General features: G+C 35.0%; 1 protein-coding gene and 1 pseudogene across 2 annotated transcripts in view; both read right to left on the reverse strand.

The window, feature by feature from the left end:
* Positions 1–16,646, reverse strand: part of LOC108970684 — a 45,199-nt gene extending 28,553 nt beyond the window's left edge. The window contains exons 1-5 of one of the 2 annotated variants that reach the window (XM_018936206.1): positions 16,307–16,646; positions 16,101–16,192; positions 14,412–14,736; positions 3,557–3,913; positions 1,743–1,975 (exon numbers count right to left, since the gene is read on the reverse strand). In XM_018936206.1, the coding sequence (XP_018791751.1) occupies positions 1,743–1,975; positions 3,557–3,913; positions 14,412–14,499 (678 nt within the window). In that variant the 5' untranslated portion in view covers positions 14,500–14,736; positions 16,101–16,192; positions 16,307–16,646. The remainder of the gene's footprint in view (positions 1–1,742; positions 1,976–3,556; positions 3,914–14,411; positions 14,737–16,100; positions 16,193–16,306) is intronic. The other variant, XM_018936207.1, reaches the window with a different exon arrangement.
* Positions 16,647–20,604: 3,958 nt separating this feature from the next.
* LOC108970686 lies at positions 20,605–22,563 on the reverse strand (annotated as a pseudogene).
* Between the last annotated feature and the right edge of the window lie 4,626 nt (positions 22,564–27,189).

A 27,189-nucleotide genomic window follows, 5' to 3' on the forward strand; every position in this document is an offset into this window, starting at 1 on the left:
GAAATTTGACAACAATTCTCTTTACGGACTGACTTGATACCAATAATATTGAAATCCAATCCTACAACCAAAATGCGGTTGGTTTGAAAAAAAAATATCATTATTAGTAGTACAACAAAAGTGGTAATTATTTGATTATATCTGTGATACCTTAATGAAACCCAGAGAGCATCTTTATATTTTGCGAGATGTTACTACGGAATATAACTTGTTCATCAAACGCTTGATATATAATTACATATTATATATACAATATATATAAATGATCAGGACGACGAGAGCGAGAGGAACATGAGTGTAAATTAAGATATTGCAATGACACTTCATACACGTTTTCTTGGTAAAAAGTTTTGGTATAAAATGTCAGAACTAAGCATGAAATTAAATTAATTAATAATAATAGTAATTTTAATTTTCTATAGGAATTGCAGGAGCAAGAGTTCACCGTGATCCAGATATTTAAGAAAATGAGTATGGCATTATATAGCAGTATGAAAATGGGGGAATTCAGAAAAAAACAACGCATACTTTACGTACGACCAAAAGTTGTCGAAAATGGACTACAACTTTTCCAGAAACGGGACGTCATATACTATGGTTTAATGCCAAAAATATATGAAATTTGTCCACGAATTACCCAAACCCATATATACTATTTCGTGATTGAATTCTTTCACAACATTTGTGAAATAAAGTTTTGCCTGAAGGTATTTCCCTGATGTAAGAGTATGAGATGTTCGGTTACACTCGAACTTTTCTTACTTGTTTCTTTCCACGTTTGAAGATCATGTAAGAAGTCCTGCTGTTGACGCGATGGCATCTTTTTCGAGCGACTGTCGGAAATTATATCGTAATGGCCGCGTTTTGAATATTTTCTTTTGAAGTTTTTACAAAATCTTTGCAAAAAAAGTATCTTTATTAATAAAAAGTTTGAATAAAATATTTAATTTTTTTTATGAAAAATATTGGAAACACGTAAGGAAGGAATAATTTTGAGTGTTTGTAAGTTATATGCACTTGCAACCTTGATCCACATATTCGGTATCTCGGGACTTCAATAATTTTGGTCCGATTGGGACACTCTTGGGTCATGAAGTGACCTACTTGAAGCGGCCTACTATTCTGGCAAATTTGTATCTCGATACATTTATTGGTGCTTTAACTGCATTTTGAAAAGTGAAAGAATCAGATAGAATTTAATATGGGTTATATGGGAAGAAGGCGTGGAGACAGTCCGATTTGGTCTGTTTTCACGTTGGAACATAGGAAAGCCATGGTAGTATTATATAAAAAAATTTGGTCGATATCGATTGGGTAGGTTCTGAGATGTGGCACTCATAAGGGGCAGGGCCACACCCACTTTTTAAAACATTTCAACCCACAGGTGTCTCTTGGTACTGCGGCCTCTTGGGAGAAGTTACAGTTCTATATCTCAGTTTAGTGCTTAGTTATGTCATTTTTATTAATATCGTTTTGTAGGCGTGGTAGTGATCCGATTGCTCCCTTGTACGAACTCAACTCAAGTTATCGCTTGCACGAACGGACGGGCTGACAGAGAGACAGTCAATCGAATTTCAACTCGGTTCATCTCATATATAACTCAATTCTTTATGGTTGATATAAACAACCGTTGGGTGAAAAAAACTATTAACTAACTAACTCTGTGGCAACATATGTACATCTGATGCTAGTTATATTTGGAATTAATAAGCAATTAAATAGGCAGCTGTATTGACACTTACTGTTTTATCTTTTAGCATCCCCACCCTGCAATTAAGTACAGCTTCCGTATATAAATGCGCAGTAGAGACGACATTTTCTCCTGACGCTGTTGAGTTGAGAGGTTCTTCAAAAAATGGACCCCAATGATGTTCGTGATGATGTTTGTTGCGAAAGGTTCGCGATCTATCCGCCAGTGTAGCCGCCATCGACGTTTCTGGGACCATCGGAGATGAAGCTCGAAAGCTAATAGCGTCTGTTGGAGAAAAATTATTTAAATTATTAATTAGATTCATCATAGAATTGTAGAAAAACGAAATACTATATATTAACCGTTTAAATTCTTGAATTGTCAATGAAAAAGTTTGGACTGGAACATATGTAAAAATGTCTAACTAAAACTTGGGAATTTTCACAATCACACCAACAAATTTTGTTGCCAATAGCGACATCTGACAGTGGGTCTATAAAGCAATCGAGGACCACAAGAAAAGGGGAGCAACATGATATTGTTTGCAAATTAATTTACTCATAATGTATGACTGTTGGATGTATTTACTTATAAGTTTATGCATTGTTCCCTATATATTTAGCAACAATCTAGTAGTTTAATAATTTCCTTAAGCGTATAATTTCACAATAGTTTCTGCACAATTTGATTATTTTGTACCAGTTAAGGATAACAAGGACGATAGAAACGTAAACTTGTGATTGAATTGATATGTTAGTCCTCCGATGGAATTTTAATGAAATATTTGTCCACAGCTTTGCCTATAACCGATTTCTGTAAATCTGTATTGCTTGTGTAGTAGATATTATTATTTAATGAAAATATTTTCCGCGTTAAGATTATCTGAACTTAAAATTTTTATTCAAGGATATTAATTTGAATAAATGTTTATAATTGTCTGCTTTCATAAGCACAAAAACAACAATTCGATTACTATTTGTAGAAACTAGAGATGAGCTTTTTTGACATCTGTGATTTCAGTGATTTCTATTTTTAAATCACTGTGATTTGATATTGCTATTGCGGTCGCAACTAAGTAGCGGCACATTGTGCGATTTGACAGTGTTTGGCCGAATAAAAGTCCTGGTCCGTTCCAATTACCTAGACCCGACTGCCGTGGGAACGTTGGAAAAGTTTTGTCGTTATTGTCGGCAAATTTTCTTTTGGGTTCTGTAACTCAAGTCAAGTTTTTCCGCCTTTCTTTTCACCACATTTTCGTGGTTCGGCTACTTGACACTTGGGGCGTATTGTATAGTTCATTTGTATTATTTGTTGGTATGACGGTTTCACGTATCTCTTACAAAGAATTACCATTAGTGTGATTGATCATTCGTTTCTTTAGAGTACCCGCTTTTAATATTTTCAAAGGAAAACCAATGACCACTGTAGGATGTCACGTGTCGTTTTTAATTTGTTAAAGATGTTTTATTTGAAATTTTTAACTTTCAAATATTGCATTTTGCATATATTTCCTCTATCACTTAAAACATCTGCCATACTCGTACTTCACTTCCTTTCCTTGATACATTTCCTGCCATTATTAAAAATTATAAGAACGTTACACTCAAACTTCAAACTGCTACGAGTATGACGAAAAATGCCCTGAAGAAGGTTTATTGTGAACTACTATCGCAATCGCAATTCACAGTATCGAACTGCTATCGAAATAGAAACATAGAAGCGAACTGCTATTTATAAAATGTGATCGCAGTTGCGATATGCAATTTTTCAATTACAGTGAAAAAATCACCGGTAGCGAAATAACGCTCATCACTAGTAGTATATCTATAATTTTGAAATAAAATCGTTTTGACTTCACGAACTTACCCGAGCTGGTCCATTTCTTGTTTAGTGTATAATCGAACGGTAGTTTGCTGGTGCTTGTAAATGAATTCAATTTAGTTGTTGACGATGAAATCGAGAAATTAGAGTTCGTACTGCCCATTGTACTTGTGCTAGCTTTGCCTTCATCTATCACGCCGTTTGATATTATACTCCTAGTAATGGGTATCTTCTGCGAATTGCTGTAAAGCGATGATTCGGTGAATGTTGTTGACGTTGTTACAGTGGTCCCTACTCCTATAGACGCTGACGATAAAGATAATATTGAGCCGATTTTTTCCATAGCTGTGGAGTTGAAATCGCTGTTAACTCTAGTATTTATCAATGGCCGAGCCAAAGTTGCTATACAAATAAAAGGAAAAACAAGGGCATTAGACCACCTATTTCCCAAAACACACCTGGAAGGGCTAAGATCGGAATGTATATTAAACAAGATGGTATTTAATTATATTGAGGATATGAGATTTATACCAAGGTCTAGACCGTACTTAATTCAATTCGTTGTACCAAATAACAGTGTCATATCATATTGTAGTGTTGATCTTTGCTATGACACGGATTTTAAACTCGTATCATTATCCTGATAATTTATGAACAAAAACCTATGTCTATCACGGTTAGTTTTAGGTGATACATACTACAACCATTCGGTGAACAAAATTAATATACTCTGTAGCAACATGTTGCAAAAGTATAAAACTCATGCGAAAGGGCTCAACACTCATTATTCTATGAAAGCGTATCTTATTTAGGAACAATCAATCAACCTATTTCACTCCAATGAGATTTATGAGGACTAATCAACTGCTTAAAGTCAGCTAGAAAGTCTTAAATCAATCGGAACCTTTAGAATTTAACATGTAAATAAAAGGCAATGCTACCAACTAGGATGAAATTGATTGTGCATCATATACATACATATATAAATTGTGAAATTTAATACTTCTGATGGATTTATTTACTAAGTTATCGCACTTTTAGTAATTTTCAACGTAACTGTTATCCGATTTGAGCATTTTTCAAACTTCCGAAGGAGGTGCTGAAAAGATTTTCCCTGAGCAAATTTAATTGAACTATGTTTAGTGGTTTGGGAGCTATGTACTACATGAAATTTATTAGTTTTGCTAAGAATATTTTATACTAATATATACGGTATGGGGCGAGAAGAATTATTAACCTGATTTTATACATTTTTTACTTTAAAGTACACTAGTAGCAAACAAATATTTTAGCTAGTAATAGGGATATGATCACCTTAAAGCCATAATTTGTGCAAAATCTTAGTTCCTGAGATTTGAAATTTCACATTAAAGTGAGTGGAGCCACATCTTTAGTTCAACGTTGTTGGTGAAATTGAAAGCTTCTGACATATTTATTTAGTGAGTTGACGCACTTCATTTAGTTTGAATGATTCATCTTTAGTGGTTTGTGTGGTATTTACTTTATCAGTGGCAGGTTCAAATAATTTAAAGTAACAGAAATATAATCTAGATATTTGCCATTTTATTTCAGAAAAAAATGTAAAGATTGTAATACATGTAAATAAAGCTAAGATACACTGAAGTTAGTTAAGTCTAGGAACGTATGCAGTTTAAATTGTTTATAAATCCAATCAGATCCTTACTGAAAGTACCAAATTTGAAACGACGTGGTTTGATTGCGATTTTGAAATAGGTGATGCATTTAGCTATAAAATATGATACTTAAATTTTAGGTGACGATACATATGTATGTATTTTTACGAATACACACAGATAATTTCATATCGTTACGGTGAATATTTTCGAAGTTCCACGCAAATTTGAAAAGGCTTTTTAGAAAAAAACTTTTTTCTCAAAATGGTGTTTTAAAAGTCGGCGACCAATATTATTCGAAAGCCCATTAGTCCCAAATAACACGAGCTTTTTAAATATTTTTTAGTATTTTATCAAAGATTGTTTTCCATTTATTTTTAATGAACTATTTAAGTCCGACATTTTGGTAAAAAATCGAGTTATTTTTAAAACCGCCATTTTGTCAAAACATTTTATTTTGCTTTTTCTTTGGATTAATTACTGGATTTAACTTTACTTTAACGTTGTGTTTGGTGTTTTAATTTCGGAAAATCCAGTTAAGAAATATGGTGGTAACCGTAAAACATCAATTTTCCTTCGTTTTTTCCCTATGCATATATATAGGGATTTTTTTTTTGGAAATTTAATGCTTTATTGTATAAAAGCGGTCCAAAAGTGTTTTCCCTTATTCCCTCAAAAAGCAACGCTTAATTAACTCACGAAATGTTTTATGATCCACTTTTTTGTAAACTAACACAAGTTGCTTTACAAAAATTCTATATTTTGTTAATACCTAATAGAAATCATAGGTGGTAGTAGTAGAGTAATAGTATTATCTATGTATGCGTCAGCCTCAGTAAAGCGTGGACGATTCCTCAGCAGCACTTTTCTTGGAATTAAAAAAGTAAAGTATTTTAAAACAAAATTTCCCGCAAATGTCGAGAATTCGRCTCAAAAAGGGACATTTTCAGTTGAGAATAAGTTTATGATGCAAACAGATCTCTACAAATATTTTGTTGGGTTAATGTCGATACAAATGTCCAAGATCAATATAAAACGATTTAATCGACCAGAGCTTGACCCTAGGGACATCTATTGGAAAACGACGAAAGCAAAGTTGTAGACCTAATATATATATATATTATAACCCCTTAAGTCACCTGGAAGTTTGCAAATTTTTATATTAGGTTTATGCAGGGTTACCATATCGGTTTCAGTCAAAATCAGTTCCGTTGCATATGTACCCAAAATACGCTCGCAATTTGCGTTGTGACCAGGGATAGACAAGAAATACTGAGCTATTATCAATATTTCGGAAAACGACTCAGCGTTCTTATTAACTTTGAAGTATTGAAACAGCTGGTCATTAACTGCTCGKTCTCTCGGTCCATATCGGTTTCAGTCAAAATCAGTTCCGTTGCATATGTACCCAAAATACGCTCGCAATTTGCGTTGTGACCAGGGATAGACAAGAAATACTGAGCTATTATCAATATTTCGGAAAACGACTCAGCGTTCTTATTAACTTTGAAGTATTGAAACAGCTGGTCATTAACTGCTCGCTCTCGGTCCTCTTTTTTCGATTTCAAAAACGCATTCAAATTTGCCAATTTATCGATCAATTTGTTACCGTCAATATGAACTGAATCGTCTCAACAACTTGTTCCTATTTCATTTTTGATTCAGGCTCAGATGAAAATTGCAACCAACGAAATGTTTTGAATTCGGAAAGTGATACAGTCCACTTCAATAAATAGCCCAACGATTCTCGATAAACCATGAAAATTTTTTCTCGAATGTTCCCACATTCTTCGCGCAGGAATTTTATACCGAAAAAAACCGCGTGAGTTGAACTCGGTCGAGTTTTGGAACGCAACCATGAATGATATGTTTCATGCAAATGCACCCTACGCGTGGCGCGCAAATTCAAAACGTCCAAGTAGATTAAAACGCTGTGATGCTCACTTTTTTCCACGCACTCGCCAAGAAACCAGGGAAACAGTGCATTTTTCGCGAAAATCAGGGAATTCCCTGACAAATAAGGGAATATGGTAACTCTAGGTATATGGGAGCTCAGGGATGTATTGAGCCGATTCAACCTATTTTTCATATACAGAAATACTATTGTCCGAAAACGTTTCTGTCTGAATTTCACTTGTATATATCTCACATTTACCGGTATTTAAATTATATATGTATATTATATAGACACTGGAGACCACATATTCGGTACTTGAACAGTTTTGTTTGGATTTGGACAATGTTTGATCATAAGGTTACATACTTTTTTAAAAAGTGAAAAAACCAATATTAAAATTCTGTTATATGGGAAATATATGTACGTTGAAGTCCGATTTCGCCCATTTTCACACTTTGACATAGGAATGTGAGAAAAATACCTCGTACTGGGTTGTACTGTCGTTCCGGTTCCGAGATATGTGATATAACAAAAAAGTAGGCGCTGCCACACCCATCGTTCAATTTTTACACCGGCTCCAATAAAGCCTTCTTATACCATCTCGGAGATAAAATTTAATGTTTCTGGCGCATTGGTTATTGTAGCTTAAGTAGTTTAGGGGATATGTACATTAAACTTATTGGAAGGCGGGGCCACGCCTATTTTTTAAAAATTTTTCCCCGAAGTTACCCCTTACTACTTTATCAGTTTTCGGTTAACGGCGATTTGTGCACGTGGCAGTGGTCCCATTAATGGTCCATCTACGAACTCGTAATTTGTTTTGTACTAAGGAACCCGCTTACCAAGTTTCATCAACATAACGCAATTTTTACTCAAGTTACAGCTTGCACGGATGGGCGGGCTGACAGTCACTCGGATTTCAACATTTCTCGTAACCCTGATCATTTATATATATAATATATAACCCAATATCTATCTCATTTAGTTAGTTAGGTGATACATACAACCGTTAGGTGAACAAAACTATTATACTCTGTAGCAAAAGGTTGCAAGAGTATAAAAAGCTACACGKGTTCATCCAAAATTGAAATGTGTGACGTCTTCAAGGTGAATATTTCTTTTGCTTACAAATTTTGCCAACCACGGTTTTAATTTAAAAAATTAGAAAGTTCGAACATGTTGAAAGAACAGCAAGCAATTTACTTAAGCAGCGATGGTTTAGCAGGGTCACTCCAATCCCATCGAACTTTCTTCGATATTGTAAGTATCTATTGCCATAAAATTTAGATTTAACTTTCGGTTGCAAAAATGCATTTATGTATGTATGTGTTTATAAATTGGAAATACAAACGAGTGCGATACTATCCTGAAAAATCTATAAAATATATCGGCATTAAGTTTGTTAAATTCGATGAACATATAGAATTTACTGTACAAAGCAAAACAAATTGAATTTACAAAAAGATCTAAATATTTTGTTCACAGTATCACGCACAAAAAAAAATATACGTCAGAAACTACAAAATAGATGAATGAGATTAATTTTAAATGAAAGGATAGATGCAAGAACGAGGATGTTCCCATATCATGAAAATTGCGTTTAACATAAGATGTAGTAATGCCCCGGAAACTGCGCTGATATTGCTGTTTTTAAAACACGTCTTTATAAATTTTTCCAAACCTTAGATATAAGCAAAACACATCTTTTATAAATTACTTAAATTGTGAATTGTAACCTACGCCTAGATCGCAAAAATAGTAATAAATAAATAACCTCCCTGGAGTTACAAAAAACACCTGTCCCAATTTGTACCAACGTTATCGCTATCGGCACAAATAGTGTCTTTGAGGTAGGTTACCTCACATTTAAAAAATGTTTAAAATTAACCATAACGTTTTAGACCGACATACATATATACCTCAGTTCCCATGGTTGACTTTTTGTTGAAAATATTGGTCAATCTGTGAAATATAGCATATAGGATAACCTATAACAATGCGCCTGTTTATAAAAATTGGGTAAAATCGGGTCACGACTTATAATTCAATATGTAAAATATCTTAGCAAAATTAAGTGAACATGTGATATTGGATATTTTATACTTTAATATTAATATTAATGAATTAACTTGCTTCTACGCATTACATATAACGTTTGTGATATTCTTTCCAGGCTTTATACGGTAAATGTCATATTCATAAAATTGCGTAGGAACAAGTTGTTGAGTAAATTTGAGGATTGCCAGATCTTATAGGATAAAGAAAAGTCTGGAAAGATTGCAATAATTGCTCAGGTACATTCACACATTCCATAACATATTTTCGAGCCTTTTTATGAATATTCTACATATACTTTCAAGTATTTTGACAGTCATGCCCGGCATATGGTTTGTTAATTATTGCATACACATTAGAGATGAGCGATATTGCGATTTTTTGATATCTGTGATTTCAGTGATTGCTATTCAAATGAAGACCCGACTGCCGTGGGAACGATGGAAACCTTTTGTCGTTATTGGCGGCAATTTTTTATTTTTTTTGGTCCTGTAACTCAAGTCAAGTTTGCCGCCTTTAAAAATTACAAACGCTACACTCAAACTTCAAACCGCTATAACGAAAATAGCAAATGCTCATATATATGTACATACAATACCCTGAAGAAAGTTTATTGTGAACTGCTATCGCAATTGCAATTCACAGTTTCGAACTGCTATCGAAATAGAAACATAGAAGCGAACTGCTATTTATAAAATGTGATCGCAGTTGCGATACGCGATTTTTCAATTACAGTGAAAAAATCACCGGTAGTGAAATATCGCTCATCACTAATGCACATAGTCTGCTGGCATGTTTGCTAATTATATAGTGACCTGTTAGCACCCCTACTAAAGTTCTTAATAGTCGGCATGTGCGACGCTCATTCCATTTATTCACGTTTGCCCGATTGCTGAGCTAGTTAAGGATTGACTGCACCGCTAAATTTATTATATATTCGTCGATTATATATCAAGTGTCGACAAAATATAAATTTTGTCTTTTTCCAAGTTTAATTGCGTGGTGGTGCCTATTCTGACATCTGATAATTATGGCTTGGAAACTATTGCAGGTTTACCGTGAAATATGAATAAATCAAGGCATTTTTTCACTATCTCCGTTTGGATGACACTCCAGTGCTCTGGAAAAAGGAAGATAATTTTGTTATCCAATTTTGCTGAAAAGTTATGACCTTCCACTCAATTTTCTAGTTTATACCCAACCGTATAGATGCGAATCTCTGCGTCCCTGACCCACTATTCTCTGGAAGAGTACGCAATATTGTTGACCGAATTTAGCTTCAACGCAGGAGCTTACTAAGTATCATTGAATGGGAGTTTGGGAATTCGTAGGTCAATTCCACAAAAAATAAGGTGACATTGTATTTATTTTGAAAATTCTTTATTTATTCTTCCAATTTCATCCCCTTCAAAGTAATCCCCTCCTCCTCCTCTCTTATGCCTACGGATTTTCCAATCTTCGAAACACTGGTTGTAGTCACTTTCCGGGATGGCCCTCAGTTCCGTCTTCGCTGCGGCTTGAATCTCCTCTATCGTATAAAAACGGTGTCCCCGGAGCGGTCTTTTGAGCTTGGTGAACAGCCAGAAGTCGCACGGCGCCAGATCAGGTGAATACGATGGTTGCGGAACAATATGGGTTGAGTTTTTGGCGAAATGATCACGAATTACGAGGGCAGTATGGGATGGGTTCATTATCGTGGTAAAAAACCAAGAATTGTCTTTCCACAATTCCGGCCTTTTTAGGCGGATAGAGTTACGCTAACGACGCATAATGTTCAAATAATATTCCTTGTTGACTATTTGACACCACAACAATCGAAGAAATCAGTCAACATGATCTTGATTTTTGAGCGACTTGGCGCGATTTTTTTTGGTATCGGCTCTCTTTTGGCACGATATTCGCTCGATTGATCGGTTGTTTCGGGGTCGTAAGCATAGATCCAATCTCATCGCCAGTTATAATACGTTTTATGACACCCTGGTAGTCGGAAAGCATCGTTTCACATACTTCAACAAAAAATTCAATGTTATCGGTACCAGTCGAGATTCGACGCGCTTGAGGCCCAAAACATCCTTCAAAATGGTATTGGCTGAGCCTATGGATATGCTAACTTCATCAGCAAGGTCTCTAATTGTTAATCGACGGTTTTTTAACACCAAATATTTGATTTGTTGAACGTGAGCTTCGTCGGTTGAGGTTGATAGTCGCCCTGGACGGTTTTTGTCTTCGACACGTTCACGGCCGGCTTGGAACTCACTACACTTTAGCAGCTCACAAAACGACACGTATCTCAAACACTAATGAATATTTTGACATGAAATTTGACATAAATGTGACTGACGGTACTACCAACCTGAAAAAATATAATTCTTCTACGCGCGCATTTTAAATTCAAATGTCACCTTATTTTTTGGGCACATCTCCGGTATTAAACTATAGTGCAACCAATATGATGCGTTCAGTTAATTTTGACAGTATCATACATATTGACCGATATCTATATGAAATATAGAGGTAGTATTGAACATACTTAATCCCTTTTTGGCATTACCGCACATTATTTGCAGAAAAATATGCTCTTTAGATTTCATTAAAATTCCTGATATAGTTATATGGAGGCTAGAGCAAATTTTCATCCGATTTTATCCAACGTTATATTATTATTGAAAAAAAACGTTCTCCCCATTTCATTGAGATAGCTCACATATTGGCTGATATATGAGGTATAAAGTCAACTAATAGTTCGAAAGTCCTTGTATTAGGTATTGATTCAACCCATTCCTGACATAAGATTTTTGGTCATAAGGCGGCACACCTTAAAGGAATTATTCGTTGCCAGTTGTATCCTTATACGATACATTCATTCCAGCTGCTAAATTGTATACAGGAAAATGAAAGAATCAGACAAAATTTAAAATTATGTTAAATGAAAAGTAGGTTTGGTTGTTGTGCGACTTCACTTATCATGGTAAAATGATTTAATTGAAATTCGTCAATATGGCCAGTGCCACCGTCATTGTCTAATTTTGGCTTCCATCACCTCGGCTTTATGTTTTAGTGCCTCTATACTTTCATTTATCGAGTTATTGAATTATTCGTAGCTTTCAACAAAACAGTTATATGATGCCTCTGCGGGGTTATAATCCCATTTCACCTATTTTTATATTTTCGAAGAGGGTGCTGAAAAGATTTGTCCTGAGAAGATTAATTGATTTAACATAAGTGGTTTGGCAGATACTCGTACATATGTACTACTTAGTTATTACGCTTTATTATAGAATCGTTTTGTGGGTGTGGAGATGGTCCAATTCCGCCCATATGCAACACCAACTCACCTTGAGTGCCAAGGATTACGTGTGTCAAGATTCATCAATGTATCTAAATATTTATCAAGGTATATCTATTTATCTCGATTAGTTTTAGTTGAAAAACACTAAAATCAAATTAACATACTTGATTGCGATATAACAGTAATATCATCATACAGATTTATCAAATTTTACTCCATTTATTCAGTTCATGGATAATAAAAAAAAGGTCCATGTAATCTTTATGAGTGAATTCTTAAAAAGCGAAAAAAGGAAACTATTTTTGTTATGAATCGAACTTTTGGATGAATTATAAGAAAAAAAAAATTGTGTATTCATATGGTCAAATTTTACGTAGAACTTATTTTTCATACTATTTTTTATATTCAAATGACAGAATAGTGGAATTAAGAATGAACACGTTATTAAAATTAAAAAATCATAACAAATGTGAAATTGCTGGGAAACCTACATATGTACCCAGAGTTTTTCTGAGATAGAAAACCTTTGTCATAAAGACCAATCAGTTATTCTGAAATGCCTTATAAAACTGGCGTGTGACCATTTGATGTTCAAAACTTGCTTGCCTGCTCATAGTGCCTCCCCCAATGTAATGCAATGTAATCCTTGCATTGGTATGCTTTGGAATCTATTCTGCATACGCATACAGCTTTAGGGCGGTCAGCAGCTTGAACATGACATGTTATTCGTTAAAGCGGTGAATGTGTTACAGCGTAAACCACAATGTTGGCACATGGACGATATGTGAGTCAAAGCTGAATTTGGCACTATGGGCCACATAAATCGTGTATCCAGAAAAATGCTTTTTCACTTTACTACAGTGGAATGAAAATGGTTTATCACAGTAAAAAAGCTCGAATTGGCACATACACACATAAAAATGTCCTGATGCATCATACGTACTGTAAGTATTTTTGCTATGCGTTTGGCTTCGTAATGCGTGCACTAAATTGGTATGAAGCAAAATAATGAAGGCCAAAGGGATATCTCTTTATTTCGAACTTTTCAGAATATTAATGACATTGATAATAATATAGGATTTATGTAATGAGGACACTCGCTCTTACTGCGTTTGTCTAAATGGCTCCGGACATACAAAGTGTGCAGTTTTAGAAATTATATAAGCAACACAGGCATGCACCTTCTTGCATTGTATATAATGAGATCCTTTTTCTCGTGACCATCACCGTGCTTTTTGACGCTTCACTTGCGTCTATTTACTCTGCTGCCCTTGTCAAATTGCAATTCCATTCAACTACACTGACATTGCGGCTAAGTGGTTACTGAAATGCGAACGAACGTGCTGAACAGCAGAAATCTTCACTGCAGTAAGTTTATACATAGGTACGATTCGTGTACACTGCACACATTTGAAGCATGCGTTTATTTATAACTACATATACATTTACATATATATACGTGTTTATGTACCATATATGTAAAGGAATGCAGAGCTATTGAAAATTGATTGCCGCAAAGCAAATGCCTGAAGCCTGAAGTTCTCATGTGGTTGTTGGAGCAATTAAGAATCAGCGGCGAAACTACTTCTCCCATGACCTTAAGGGAAGTTCTGGGATTTAACAGAATTCAAATAGTTAAATGATTTTTCAAGTACTTAAGTTCGTCGATTAAACACTTAACGTATTTCTGTGAATAGAGTGTTGCAATGAAACTTTTAATAAACTATTTCATTATGAACAAAATATGTACAGCAACCTTGGCTTAATCTGAAACCAAACCTACATTTTTCAGTGTAATTTAATATTATTACAGGAACTAAAATCATATAATAACGTAATAATTCTAACGTGAAGATTTATTATTGGATACAGAGGCATCGAGACGTCGAAATTAGATCTTCCTTTTTAATTGTTTAGTTTCACTTTCGAAATATAAATATATGCGTGATAATCCAAGTGAACAAATCTATTACTTGATATTTTAAAAATATTTTTAAATTTCATTATACACTACTAGGTACTTACGTAATATTTGATTTTGCGCAGCAATGATCGTCAAAAATGTTATTAAAGACATAAGTCGCAAATCGTAGAAATTCAATAAATGCCTCATTCTTCTCTCTTCCTTTCTTTATTATGTACGGAAACAATACCGTTGTAGACTGTCTTTTCATTTTACGTTCTTGCTCCTGCGAAAGGTATCTGTTGTACTGTGTTAAATAATATTTTATTTTCTGATCTCCACCCTAATTCCATTATTATTCAATTATCATCACTTACTGTATATTTAGTTTTGGTCACTGTATCCAAATGTTATTCAGTTGCTTATTACTAAATGTCGTATTCATTTCTTCGGATGATAAAAATATTTTATTAAGTAATTTATTTGTTCAAAACATTATTACAAATTTATGTCATAATATAATATATTATATTTTGGGATCACCAATTCATGTATTCATTAGCATCCTAAAATAACTACCTACTTCAAATTTAAATTTGCGAACAGAAATCAGAATTTTCATGTGTTATGTAGAGGATAGGTGAATTGTTTCGTACATATACATAACTCTTGATTAAAGAGGCAAAGAACTTATCAGATAAAATTGTCGCGGCAGGGAGAAATTTAACTTCAAGTATTGGAGAAGCTTGTGGTATCCGATATTGGTTAGCCATTGACATGTTATAGGCTAAAATTGTAAAATTCGTTCAAAAAGGATTAGTATTTCGTTGTTGTATAAGTGAAAAATTCTTAACTTTTATGCCCCGAAGAATTTGATGTTCTTACGGCAATATGAAATATAAAAATATAATAAAATGTATGCCTCAGAATGCTTTCATAAAACCATATCTGTATTAATATAATTCACGTTTTAGGACTTTGAATCAATAAGTTATAGTAATAATAAAAATTATGATCCTTCTGTTGTTTTAAAAAGTGGGATGTACAAGTATTACTTATATAAAAACGTGTCTAAATATGCGTTACACTAAAATAATGCCTTGCACTTAAAGAGACAAAAAATTTAACTTCTCTTCAATTGGTATTTAAAAACATGAAGATCAATCAAATTATTTGAGTATACATTTTGATATGAAAGATAACAGCATGTTTCACAAAACGTAAAAAGCGTCGGTGGGAATTTGTAGCGTTTTTCACAAAGATCACTTTAATGGCATTTAATTTGGGAGTATCCTTTAACAAAAATAGTTACTGGAATCCGTTAAACTCTTTTTGTTTGTGAAAAAATTCGATGTGAATGTATTTTTAAAGTGCGATTCACAAATGATATTTGTTTATAGATAGTAAGTAAGTTTATTATTATGTAAAATATTTTGAGACTGCACATTTGTATGTGCATTTACTTATATATTTCAATGAAAAATATTTGATGTTTATTTATTCAAAATTTTTTTGTATTTAAGTTTTATATGATTACAGGACACATGTTCTTAAATCGAATTTTTTTTTGCGATTACAATAATATGGTTTTTTTTCAGTTTGAACACGTTATGCTTTATTTCCCAGGCATAGCAGCACTATCCTTGTCGATTTCAGGACATCTTTGTGTGTGTCGCTTTACGAAGTGAACCGCACAGAAATTGCTCGTGCAGTATGGACTATGAAGTATTATTGAAGTTATATCGATTGAATTAAAAACTCGGTAATATTAATTTTCTTTAACATTTATAACATTTCTTGAAATTACCCACTTAGTTAACACTTTATGTACTTGTCAAGACTTTGAACTGACATCTTCAACTATTAGACGATAATTTCCAAATGATTCTGTTCCATTACGAAACTGAGTACATATAATGATAATAAATATAATTTATGTATTTATTAAAGCGTGTAAGTATTCCGATAAGTATATGAATTCAAAAAATTCGGATTTTCGAAAGCATATGCATTTTACGTTTTGGGTCGACGCTTTCTCTTTATTCTCCAAACAAGCGTTTTACGCCTTTACATTGCAGGGCAAATAAGTATTTTCTCTCCAACTGACACACATAATCACTTTATGGCTTGTATATCCGGCATAAAGGCGAAGTAATAGCTTTGGTTATCCATCTGTGTGATGGGGTGTTTTTGATATTTATCATACTACATTTGAGGTTTGAGTGGCTTCCGCTTTCTGGCAATTAACTTTTTATAAGCAACATTGACTTTTCACACATTTCACTGCCATTTGTATATGCACTGGGTAGCTCTTTTTTGGGTCCACTAAATCGTTATCCGCATTAATTCGCACGGACATCTTCAGAAACAGGAACAAACTGTTGGCACAATACCACATCTCTATGCAGCATCCACTATTGTAGTTAAGTCAAGCCAAACTTACCACAGTGCTGTCTTTGTGGTGGAGAAGGCAAATTCAACATGTTTTTGCCACTCATTTTCCGTCTTCCTTGAGTGAGCATACAAAAGGCTTGAGTGTTTTATTTACCAGATTGTGGGAGAAAAGATGAATATAACAAGTGTACAACAGTGTGAAAGAACAAATGCTGTAAAAAGGTGTTGTAACGGGAGCTGCAGATATCTATGGAATATGAATAAGTGTGTTCTACCAAAATGCGTGAATCTGATTAATGGATACGAGCGTTGCATAGGCTAAGAGTACGTGCCGATTTGCCTTTATATAGAAGCTTAAGTTAGATAATTGTTCAGAACACATATAATAGCATTAATTACATTACTATAAATTTCACTTGATCTATTCAAATCTTTAAAAACAAGTAAGAAACGGAACAGTTCAGAGTACCGGACCATTTTATAATTTGCTAATTGTACGGTTCAACCAGATGAAAAAATACTTTCAGGTTTGGCAGCACTCTTTATTGAACAAGTATGGAAAAGCTTTGCAAATTACTTTAATTGCAATATTTTAGTTCGCGTTTGCTAAAATTATCATAATACGATCGAAATTTTTTATATAGACCATTGGCATGACCCTTTCCATTCTAATTCAGCGCCAAACGACATAGGTTTTAAGAAAACTTACCCATTTAGTTTCATTAATATATCTCATTATGACCAACTTGAACAGTTTTGGGGCACAATTCTCAAAGAGTTTTATCCCGCAACAATGAAGTGTGCTTTAATTATATACTGGAATGTGAGAGTATCAAATGGGATTTAAATTAATTTTTATAATGAAAATTGATAATATCAACCGAATCTTATGTACCAAAATTGATTGAAATCGCGAGATATGTGATTGCGCCTAAAAGTGGACGATTCTACGCCGATCGTACAGTTTTTGCCTTGGCTTCTATTAAACTTACTAGTAGTATTTTGGGTGTACAATTTTATGTCTCTTTCGTACAGAGTTATCAATTTATCGCGCTTTAAGTAGATTTTAACATTATCGTAATAGGAGGAGTAAACGGGGTCCGATCTCATTCAATCTCAAATTGCCGGTAGAAGTTTTTATAGGATTTGCTATGAGCGAATTTGGTTATTGTAGCTTAAGTAGTTTAGGAGATATGTACATTAAACCAATTAGAGGACAAGGTAACGGTCCGTTTTCTTTAACATTTTTATTTATTTTTAACACTATATCTAGGTCGATTAGTTAGGTGATACAAATAACCGTTCGGTGAACAAAACCACTTGTTGTAAGAGTATAAAACTGTTGCCGTACAATTCAACATTCATTATTCAACGAAGCCGTGAATGTATTATTTGTAATCATATTTAGTTTCTTATTAATTTATTTTATTTGTCATAGATTCATACTCATATAAAGTCAACCAGAAATGAGAGCTTGAGATATTTGATGTTTTAGCAGAAGGTCAACTAGAGCATGGTAAATCATTAACACATATTATGTATTTAGGGTTACACCAGTTTCATTCATGATTGGCGCTAAACCAAAATTTGTTTTAGAAAGCACAAAACGACTACGTAAAATATCACACGTAATAGCCAAACTAAAGGGTTTAATGTCAGGTGAAAATTCGAAAATCACTACATAGTTTTTATTTGGGTTAGGTCAGTTTACTCGAGGACATGATTCCACGTAATTTTCTAAATATAACTCACACACTGACCAACATATTCGAAATAAATTTTTCTAATAATATGGGAGTTTGGCATTATTGGCGTTATATTGACCAGAAATTTAAAATTTTCATTTAATTTTCAAACATTCTCATCATTAAACTATAATACATAGTATGTATGCAATTATTTTCTGAGGTATCATACATTTAGTAGTTTTCAATATAACTGTTATATGGGGAGTGAACCTGGTAATTATTTGATTTCACCCATTTTCATAATGAATGAAGGTTTGCTAGAATACTTACTTTATGAGATAAGTGGACAGAGTTATCTCTAGTTTTTATCTATTTTAGAGTATGTGTGGAGGACCGCAGAAGTCTACCAGAATGGAACTCTTTTCGTCACCCTGATCATTTATACATATTAATAACTATATGCTCTGTTGCAAATAACCTTTATTTGAACTAAATTATAATACTCTGTAGCCACTTGTTGCGAAAGCATAAAATGTTGTATAAGAATTAAACATATATTTTCTGAAAAATCGAATTGATTACAAAAAAATTTGGTATCATATTAACTTATGTATATTGTGGGTCATAGCTAACTTTCCTTATTTTCATTATTTTATTTTGTTTTATTTTGTTAAATTTTAACCAGAGTATCGGAAATATGTACATATATATTATTAGGGAAATGTGGTCTAGACCAATTTCATTAAAATTCTGCGTTAAAGTAAGAAAACTTACCACTTAATTTCTTTAAACAGCTAACAAGTAGTCTAGTCTGGATCCGCCGCTGGAAATAGGGGTTTTCAGTAAGAGTAATATGATTTTGTAAAAAAAAAAACAAAAAAAAAAAAATAATTGTTAAGGAAATTCAAATGTTTTTTATTTAATGTGAAGAACAATTGATACAATTAAATTCTGAATATAACATCATTCAAATGGCATCCATGACTTCTTTTGCAGGAAGGAATTCGATGAACCCAATATTCGAGGGTTTTTCCACTAAATCAAGTCATAGGTTATGAATACATAGTTAAATATTGACTTCTGAAGCTTGAAGAGATTTACTGCTAAAGATCAATTGCTTCAAATTAAGTCACCACTTCTTGGAAGCCATTCATTGCAAAAATTTCTTCACGTAATCGAGTCTCCAAACTTTTTTCGTAAAAATTCTATTGTTGCACGTGCGTGTTAGAACCAGATATGGTCAATAACAATTTCTTCCAATTTCAGCCATAGAAAGTTCGTCGATATCAGTTATCATCGATCTGTACCGTTCTCCATTGATAGTAATGGTTACACCATTTTGAAAGAACTACGACCGATGATTCCACCAGACCAGAAACTACATCTAATTGTCAACAAGGGTTGTTAGGGTGGGTAAGGGTTGTTCATGAATAATTTGTGGATTTTCTTCGCAGCAGAATCGACAAATTTATTTAGTTAGCGCGCCACTCAGATGAAGTGTGCGCCTCATCGGAGAAGATTTTACAGTTGTTTCAAGACCAAATCAGTTAAGTTCTTGAGTGAGAAGAATTTTATAACTTTTATTAAATCTTTTCTCAAAATCCGAGACGTTGTGACTTGAGATGGTTCCAATTCTTGAGAGTTTCTTGGAACTGACTACTGAAATATTTTAGTTATTTCGAGCGTGAGCCTCATCGTTGAATATGTTGAAGAACCTCGCTTTGTTGCGGATTGTAGCTAGACGTTCATTCACTGGAGTGAATGACAGTACTCGGCGTCGGAGTCTCTCTCCCACCACAAATCCCACACTAAACTTGCGCTCTTTATATGGCCACTGTAGTAAATGCCACAAGGACCTACTCGTCTCTGTCCCTGTCCCCTCCATGGCATTTCGTGGACGGCGTGATGTCAGCCTTTATTTTTACGAGGACATCAACCAGCTGGGCAGCGGCACCTTCTCACCTAGCTCGCCTTCAAACTGATGTTCCTAGGCTACCCAGAGGATACCTGGTCAAAGACCGTGAGCTGCTTGAGTCTTATATAAAAGAATCGTTTCTAAAAAAGATGCTCTCTGAGTTTCATTAAGGTAATTCGCATTCATAGAATCTGACATCAACAGAAAGTGCGAAAGCCGTAAAATCGTATATGGGGACTAGGGAAAGTTTTGAGCAGTTTTTAACTATTTTGGGCACAAATAGCTTTAGAGAAATGGCATGGCAATACAAATTACAAATTGAACAAAATTCTTTTTATTAAATAAATACTAAAGTTAATACATAAGTTTTTTTAGACTTGTTCGTGCATTTCCTGAATTGTTTTTGGTACTTCTATAATAATTTAAAAATGTGAAATTTTCGATAGTTTGAGATAATAATCTGATAATTCTTGCAAGCCATCTGAATAACCTACCACGATAATATACGAGTATAACTTATTAAGTTAAACAATATTTGAAGTCGATATGTGTACATAAACTATCGATCACAATAAATGTAAGTTGTAAAATATATTTCAAAAAAATCATCATTGAGTACATCTTTCAGAGAAATGTTTCTTTTTTGTTATCTGTTCAAACTGTTTTATTCGAGCTTCAACATCTGACCTAAAATGTCGCATTAGGCCCTGTACTGGCCAAACGGCTCCATCGGCCAATGCGCATATGGTGTGTCCTTCAATTTGCTTGGTTACCTCCAATATCATATTAATTTCCTCCATTTTAGCTTTGCCCATAACAAAGCGTTGCATGATTTTGTTTATCCAAACCAACCCTTCGCGGCAAGGAGTGCACTGTCCGCAACTTTCATGCTTGTAAAATGCAGAAAGTCGAGCAATTGCTTTTACGATATCAGTAGATTTATCCATTACAATAATTGCCGCCGTCCCTAAAGATGTTTGTGCAGCCAAAAGACCATCGAAATCCATTATAACGGTTTCTACAACTTTCTTTGGGACAATTGGGGTAGAAGAACCTCCTGGAATAATAGCTAACAAATTATCCCATCCGCCGCGCACTCCGCCAGCATGACGATCTATGATCTCCATAAGTGGCATTGATAACTCTTCTTCGATACTACAAGGTTTATTAACATGTCCAGAAATAGTAAAAAGTTTCGTACCAGAGTTGCGAGTTCGACCAAAGCTAGCAAACCAATTGGCACCTCTTCGTAAAATGGTAGGCGTAACGGATATAGTTTCTACGTTATTAACAGTTGTAGGACAGCCAAATACACCCACATCTGCAGGGAATGGAGGCTTTAAGCGCGGTTTACCGGCTTTCCCTTCCAAAGACTCAATCAAGGCTGTTTCCTCACCACATACATATGCACCGGCTCCACGGTGCATATAAACGTCAAAGTCGAACCCGGATCCACAGACGTTTTTACCTAGAAAACCGGCATTATAAGCCTCAGCAATAGCTGTTTGTGTATTACATGCTTCATTATAGAATTCACCGCGTATATAAATGAAAGCTGCTCGGGCACCAATTGCCCGCCCTGCCAAAAGACAGCCCTCCACGAGTTTGTGAGGACTATGGCGTAGAATCTCACGATCTTTACAAGTGCCTGGCTCACCCTCGTCTGCGTTAACTACAAGAAACTTTGGCCGACCATCAGGTGGTTTATTCATGAAAGACCATTTCAGACCTGTGGCAAAGCCTGCTCCACCCCGACCTCTCAAACCAGATGCTTTTATTTCATTGATTATCCATTCTGATCCCTTCAATAATATATCTTGAGTCTTATACCAATCTCCTTGTTTCAGTGCACTTTTCAATCGCCAGTCATGTCGACCATAAAGATTTGTAAAAATTCTATCTTGATCTGAGAGAGGACCAAAAGTCTTCTTAGTTTGAGGTGGTGGCATACCAGGAGGAACTGGAGGCGTTGATTTAGTTCCTGGAGGTGGTCCGGACCCTTTCGATGCTAAAGAATCTCCCCCTTTGAAGCGGAAATGCGAAATGAATACTTTAGAACTTTTTGTCAATTTTGCCGTTGTATTTCGTAAGCATATTACGCTCTTCATATCATATCTAAAAGTAAAATGTAATGCTGTTTGTAATCTAGATGTACATATATACAGATAATTATTGTCGGTTTATTACATTTGTAAGTTTAATCCACCTCAAATTAAGTTGGGTTTCCTGTTGAATATACTCGAAAATATAAAATGACTTTTTAATATTTTRTTTCATATTGCTTGTATGTATGTATATATGTAAATATTTTCAAATCATATTTGAAGTTAATTGTCAACTTGTAGTGATATAGTTTTATACACCAAATGTGCTACAGAACGAGGTAGATATAGTGCTATGTATGTATATGCGAAATATTATAAGATGCTATAACTACCCCACAAATTAAGATATACGACTCAAATTTGGTACAGATGAGCATTTATAGGTTTAAAAGTACAGACTTATCACACAAATCCAGAGAACAAGTCTTTCTAAGATTCTTAATTACAGCAACATGTAAGCAATTTTTAGAAAAATCAGATGAACGTATAACATTGGACATAGTTTAGTTAAATGCTAAAAATGTGTGAAATCTTTTAGGAATTACCCTATACTACATAAGATCGGGTTTACCTTTTAGAAATACTAGTACAATTTATAAGTTTCGTTTCGGCAAATTTTACTTTGCCATAGCCTGTAATTTTTTCTTATTGTATTCAGTAAGCAGTCAGCAGGAACAACGTTCATAAAATATTCAATTTTATTAACACAAGAATCGTTCTCTAATTGCAACTTTTCGCGCAATTTGCGAAATTTTCGAGCGTGGGCGTCATCGGAGAAGATTTTACAGTTGTTTCAAGACAAAATCAGTTAAGTTCTTGAGTGAGAAGAATTTTATAACTTTTCATTAAATCTTTTTTCAAAATCCGCCACGTTGTGATTTGAGAAGGTCCCACTTCTTGAGAGTGGCTTGGAACTGACTACTGCAATATTTTAGTTATTTCGACCGTTCTTTGTCTAATTGACACTTGAACATTATGTAAAGAAAATGTACGTGTGCCATAACAGGGCACTACGGTCGGTAAATCCAGCCTCCACGAGGAAACATCCCCAAGTGGGTTGAGGCTGATCGACTTCGCCGGGGCCCGAAATATGGTTATCTGCAATACTAGATTCCAGCATAAGAAGATACATCAAGCTACCTTTCTGTCTTCGAATCGAAAAACCACCAACCAGATCGCTCACGTTGTGATAGACGGAAGACACGTCTCCAGTGGTTAGTGTTCTGTGCAGCAAAAAACGCACGCCATCAAACACTAGGAAGGTTCGACGTCGAGAAGCTGCAATCACAACAGACTTTCGGAAAGTGCAAAAGAACAGCTGGTACGACGAGGAGTGCCACGGCGCAGCGGAGAGAAAACAGGATGCCTACCTCGCAATGTTGCGATCGACCACAACACGTACGGGATGGAATAGATACCGAGAGTTGGAGAAGGAAGCGGGACGCATTTACAGACAGAAAAAGAAAGAGGCCGAAATGCGTGAGTACGAAGAGCTTGATAAGCAGGCCGACAGGGGTAATGCTCGGAAATTCTACGAAAAAACGCGGCGGCTACAGAAGGTTTCAAGACCTGAGCACACTCTTGTAGAACCCCCAAAGGTGATCTAGTCACCGATGCCCAGAGCATACTTAAATTATGGAGGGAACACTTCTCCACTTCTCACTGCTGAATGGCAATGAACGCACAACCCTAGAAGAAGGCGAACCCGATGCATCAATCGACGACGATGGAGCAGACGTTCCATTGCTCAACCAGGAACAAGTTCGAATAGCAATTACCCGCCTGAAGAACAGCAAAGCGGCGGGGGCCGATGGATTGCCGGCCGAGCTATTCAAACACGGCTTCGAAGAACTGATAAGGAGCATGCATCAGCTTCTTTGTAAAATATGGTCGGACGAAAGCATGCCCAACGATTGGAATTTAAGTGTGCTATGCCCAATTCTTAAAAAAGGAGACCCCACAACCTGCGCCAACTACCGTGGGATACGCCTATTGAAAAGATAAGATAAGCCTATTGATTATATTGATATCATCGGCCTCAACACCCGCGCCGTTAGTTCTGCTTTCTGCAGACTGGACAAGGAAGCAAAGCAAATGGGTCCGGCAGTGAACGAGGGCAAGACGAAATATCTCCTGTCATCAAACAAACAGTCGTCGCACTCGCGACTTGGCACTCATGTCACTGTTGACAGTCATAGCTTTGAAGTTGTAGATAACTTCGTCTATCTTGGAACCAGCGTAAACAGCACCAACAATGTCAGCCTAGAAATCCAACGCAGGATAACTCTTGCCAACAGGTGCTACATCGGACTGAGTAGGCAATTGCGGAGCAAAGCCCTCTCTCCAAACTCTATAAGTCACTCATAATTCCCGTCCTGCTATATGGTGCAGAGGCTTGGATGATGTCAACAACGGATGASTCGACGTTGCGAGTTTTCGAGAAAAAAGTTCTGCGAAAGATTTATGGTCCTCTGCGCGTTGGCCGCGGCGAATATCGAATTCGATGGAACCAGATATATGACAACATTGACATAGTTCAGCGAATTAAAAGACAGCGGTTACGCTGGCTAGGTCATGTCATCCGAATGGACGAAAACGATCCTGCTCTGAAAGTATTCGTCGCAGTACCCGCCGGGAGAAGCAGAGGAAGTGGAAGACCTCCACTCTATTGGAAAGACCAGGTGGAAAAGGACTTGGCTACGCTTGGAATATCCAATTGGCGCCCCATAGCGAAGTGAAGACACGACTGGCGGGCTGTTGTTAACTCGGCTATAATCGCGTAAGCGGTGTCTACGCCAATTAAGAAGAAGAATATATCGGTAAATTCCCATGTAAGATATTTTAGCATAATTAAGTAAACGGTGATGATTTACGTTCATCAAATTCACTGGAAACATGTCTCTGAATATACTTGGTTAAGGGCAAAAGCTAATGCAATCAGTCCATGTAAAATTTTGAAGTTTTAAGTAAATATACCCCAGCTGGCACAACGTGGAAAAATCGCTGAGTAGATTATACGTTTTGATGTTCTTTTGTATTTGCGACTACAAAATTAGTATATAAGTAAAGACGAAAGTAATCTTGATCTTAAAATTTTGTTTAATTGGTGCACTTTAGTAAAAATTTGAATAAAAATAACTTAAAACTCAATACATGTTTACCATATATATGATAATTAAATCGTTTTTACATATTCTAAGATTTATTTGAGTGTTAGGTATTAGTTCTGAGTTAGAATCAACTTGTGTCTGTTGATTAGATTATCTTTATATATAAAAATCTTCTGACCGTGTGTTTTTAACCTTCCTATACCCGCGCCAAATGTTTTAACACCTATACCCGCGCACGGTGTGACAGACCGTGACTTTGACTCCTCTTACCTGGTTATTTTTCTATAAAACCGTTTATATTTTTTTTTATTTTATAGGAAATATAGGATGTAATAAAACAAAAAATAGCAATTGTTAACATAAATTATTTATTACTTTAATGATTATCAGTCTTTCCAAAACAGCCCAAAAAAAATATTTACGAAAAACTGTTTCGTCGGTCTCACAGACATGTGCGCGGGTATAGGAAGGTTAAATGAACTGCTCCGAAACGGCTGGACCGATGAAATTATTTGTGTGTGTTTCAAGAGATTCGAGAATGGTTTAGATTCACAATTTGATCTACTGGAAATTTTCTTGTTTAATTAATTTTTCATTTGTAATTAATTGCTAATTTGGAATGTTTTACATTGAATCCGATAGAGTGCGCTACCATCGAAGTATCCAATATTCAAACCTTAAAGGCGGCTTATGTAACTGAAGTGTTGAGAAAAAAGTCTATTATAATTTGGGATAGACAGCAATCTTTTTGAAGCATTGCACAGAGTAGTGCAATATTTAAACGGTAACGATGAAGTATATATATTTCAAACTGATCTTTCCTAAAAAATAATAAATTTGCTAAATATTGGGGTAGTGAAATAAAACTGCAACCAAATGCATAGGGCAATGAATTAACACTGGCTCAGTAATCATTCGATGAATAGTATACCACATGCATCCCAAAAGACTGATGCCATAACCTTGCTAGCCGATTTTTTGTCTTGCCACGCCAGAGAACCGTTTCATAATATACAGTCCACTAGGGTGATTGTCGACTCGACTCGATTGATTTCACTGGTGCACAGCCCAAATACAACCGTATTTTGCCCCAAAAACCAACGCTTTCTCAACGCACGAATTGCTTTCTCTTCTAATAGTTATAATCTAAATAATAAAAATCATATAGATGATATTAGTTGTACTACCTATGTATCAGCCACAGTAAAACGTGGACGGGTCCTCTAGTATACATCTAAATGTTCATGTTCTTTCCTACATTGTGCATATATTTAACTGCTAACTAATATATTGGGTAGTCGAAAAAGCGAATTTCTTCATTATTTTCACTCATTTTTAAACAGCTGTAACCTTTTTTCAACTTCCCCTAATTAACTCTTTTGGTTAAATGAGACTAAAATCTTACGATTACCCAAAAGATTCAAATTTTTGATTATAAAGTATATAGAATAAGCTAGAAATTTGCTATTGCACATAAATTTCGGAAACCGTAAACTCTGTACCTATAATATGTGTATAATCGGTATTTTTCTAAGAGTACATGTAGTTTTTTTAGAATTGTACACCAATAGTTATTGTCTACTGGGAGTGCACATCCAGTAAATTGACACATGTATACGAATAAAAAGTGCGATTTTATAAACGCATATAACTAACACAATGCCTTTAGTTAAAGTACAAACGTTTAA

Source organism: Bactrocera latifrons, unplaced genomic scaffold (genome assembly GCF_001853355.1).
Source record: "Bactrocera latifrons isolate USDA-ARS-PBARC rearing strain unplaced genomic scaffold, ASM185335v1 scaffold_308, whole genome shotgun sequence".
In the NCBI taxonomy this organism is placed as follows: Eukaryota; Metazoa; Arthropoda; class Insecta; order Diptera; family Tephritidae; genus Bactrocera; species Bactrocera latifrons.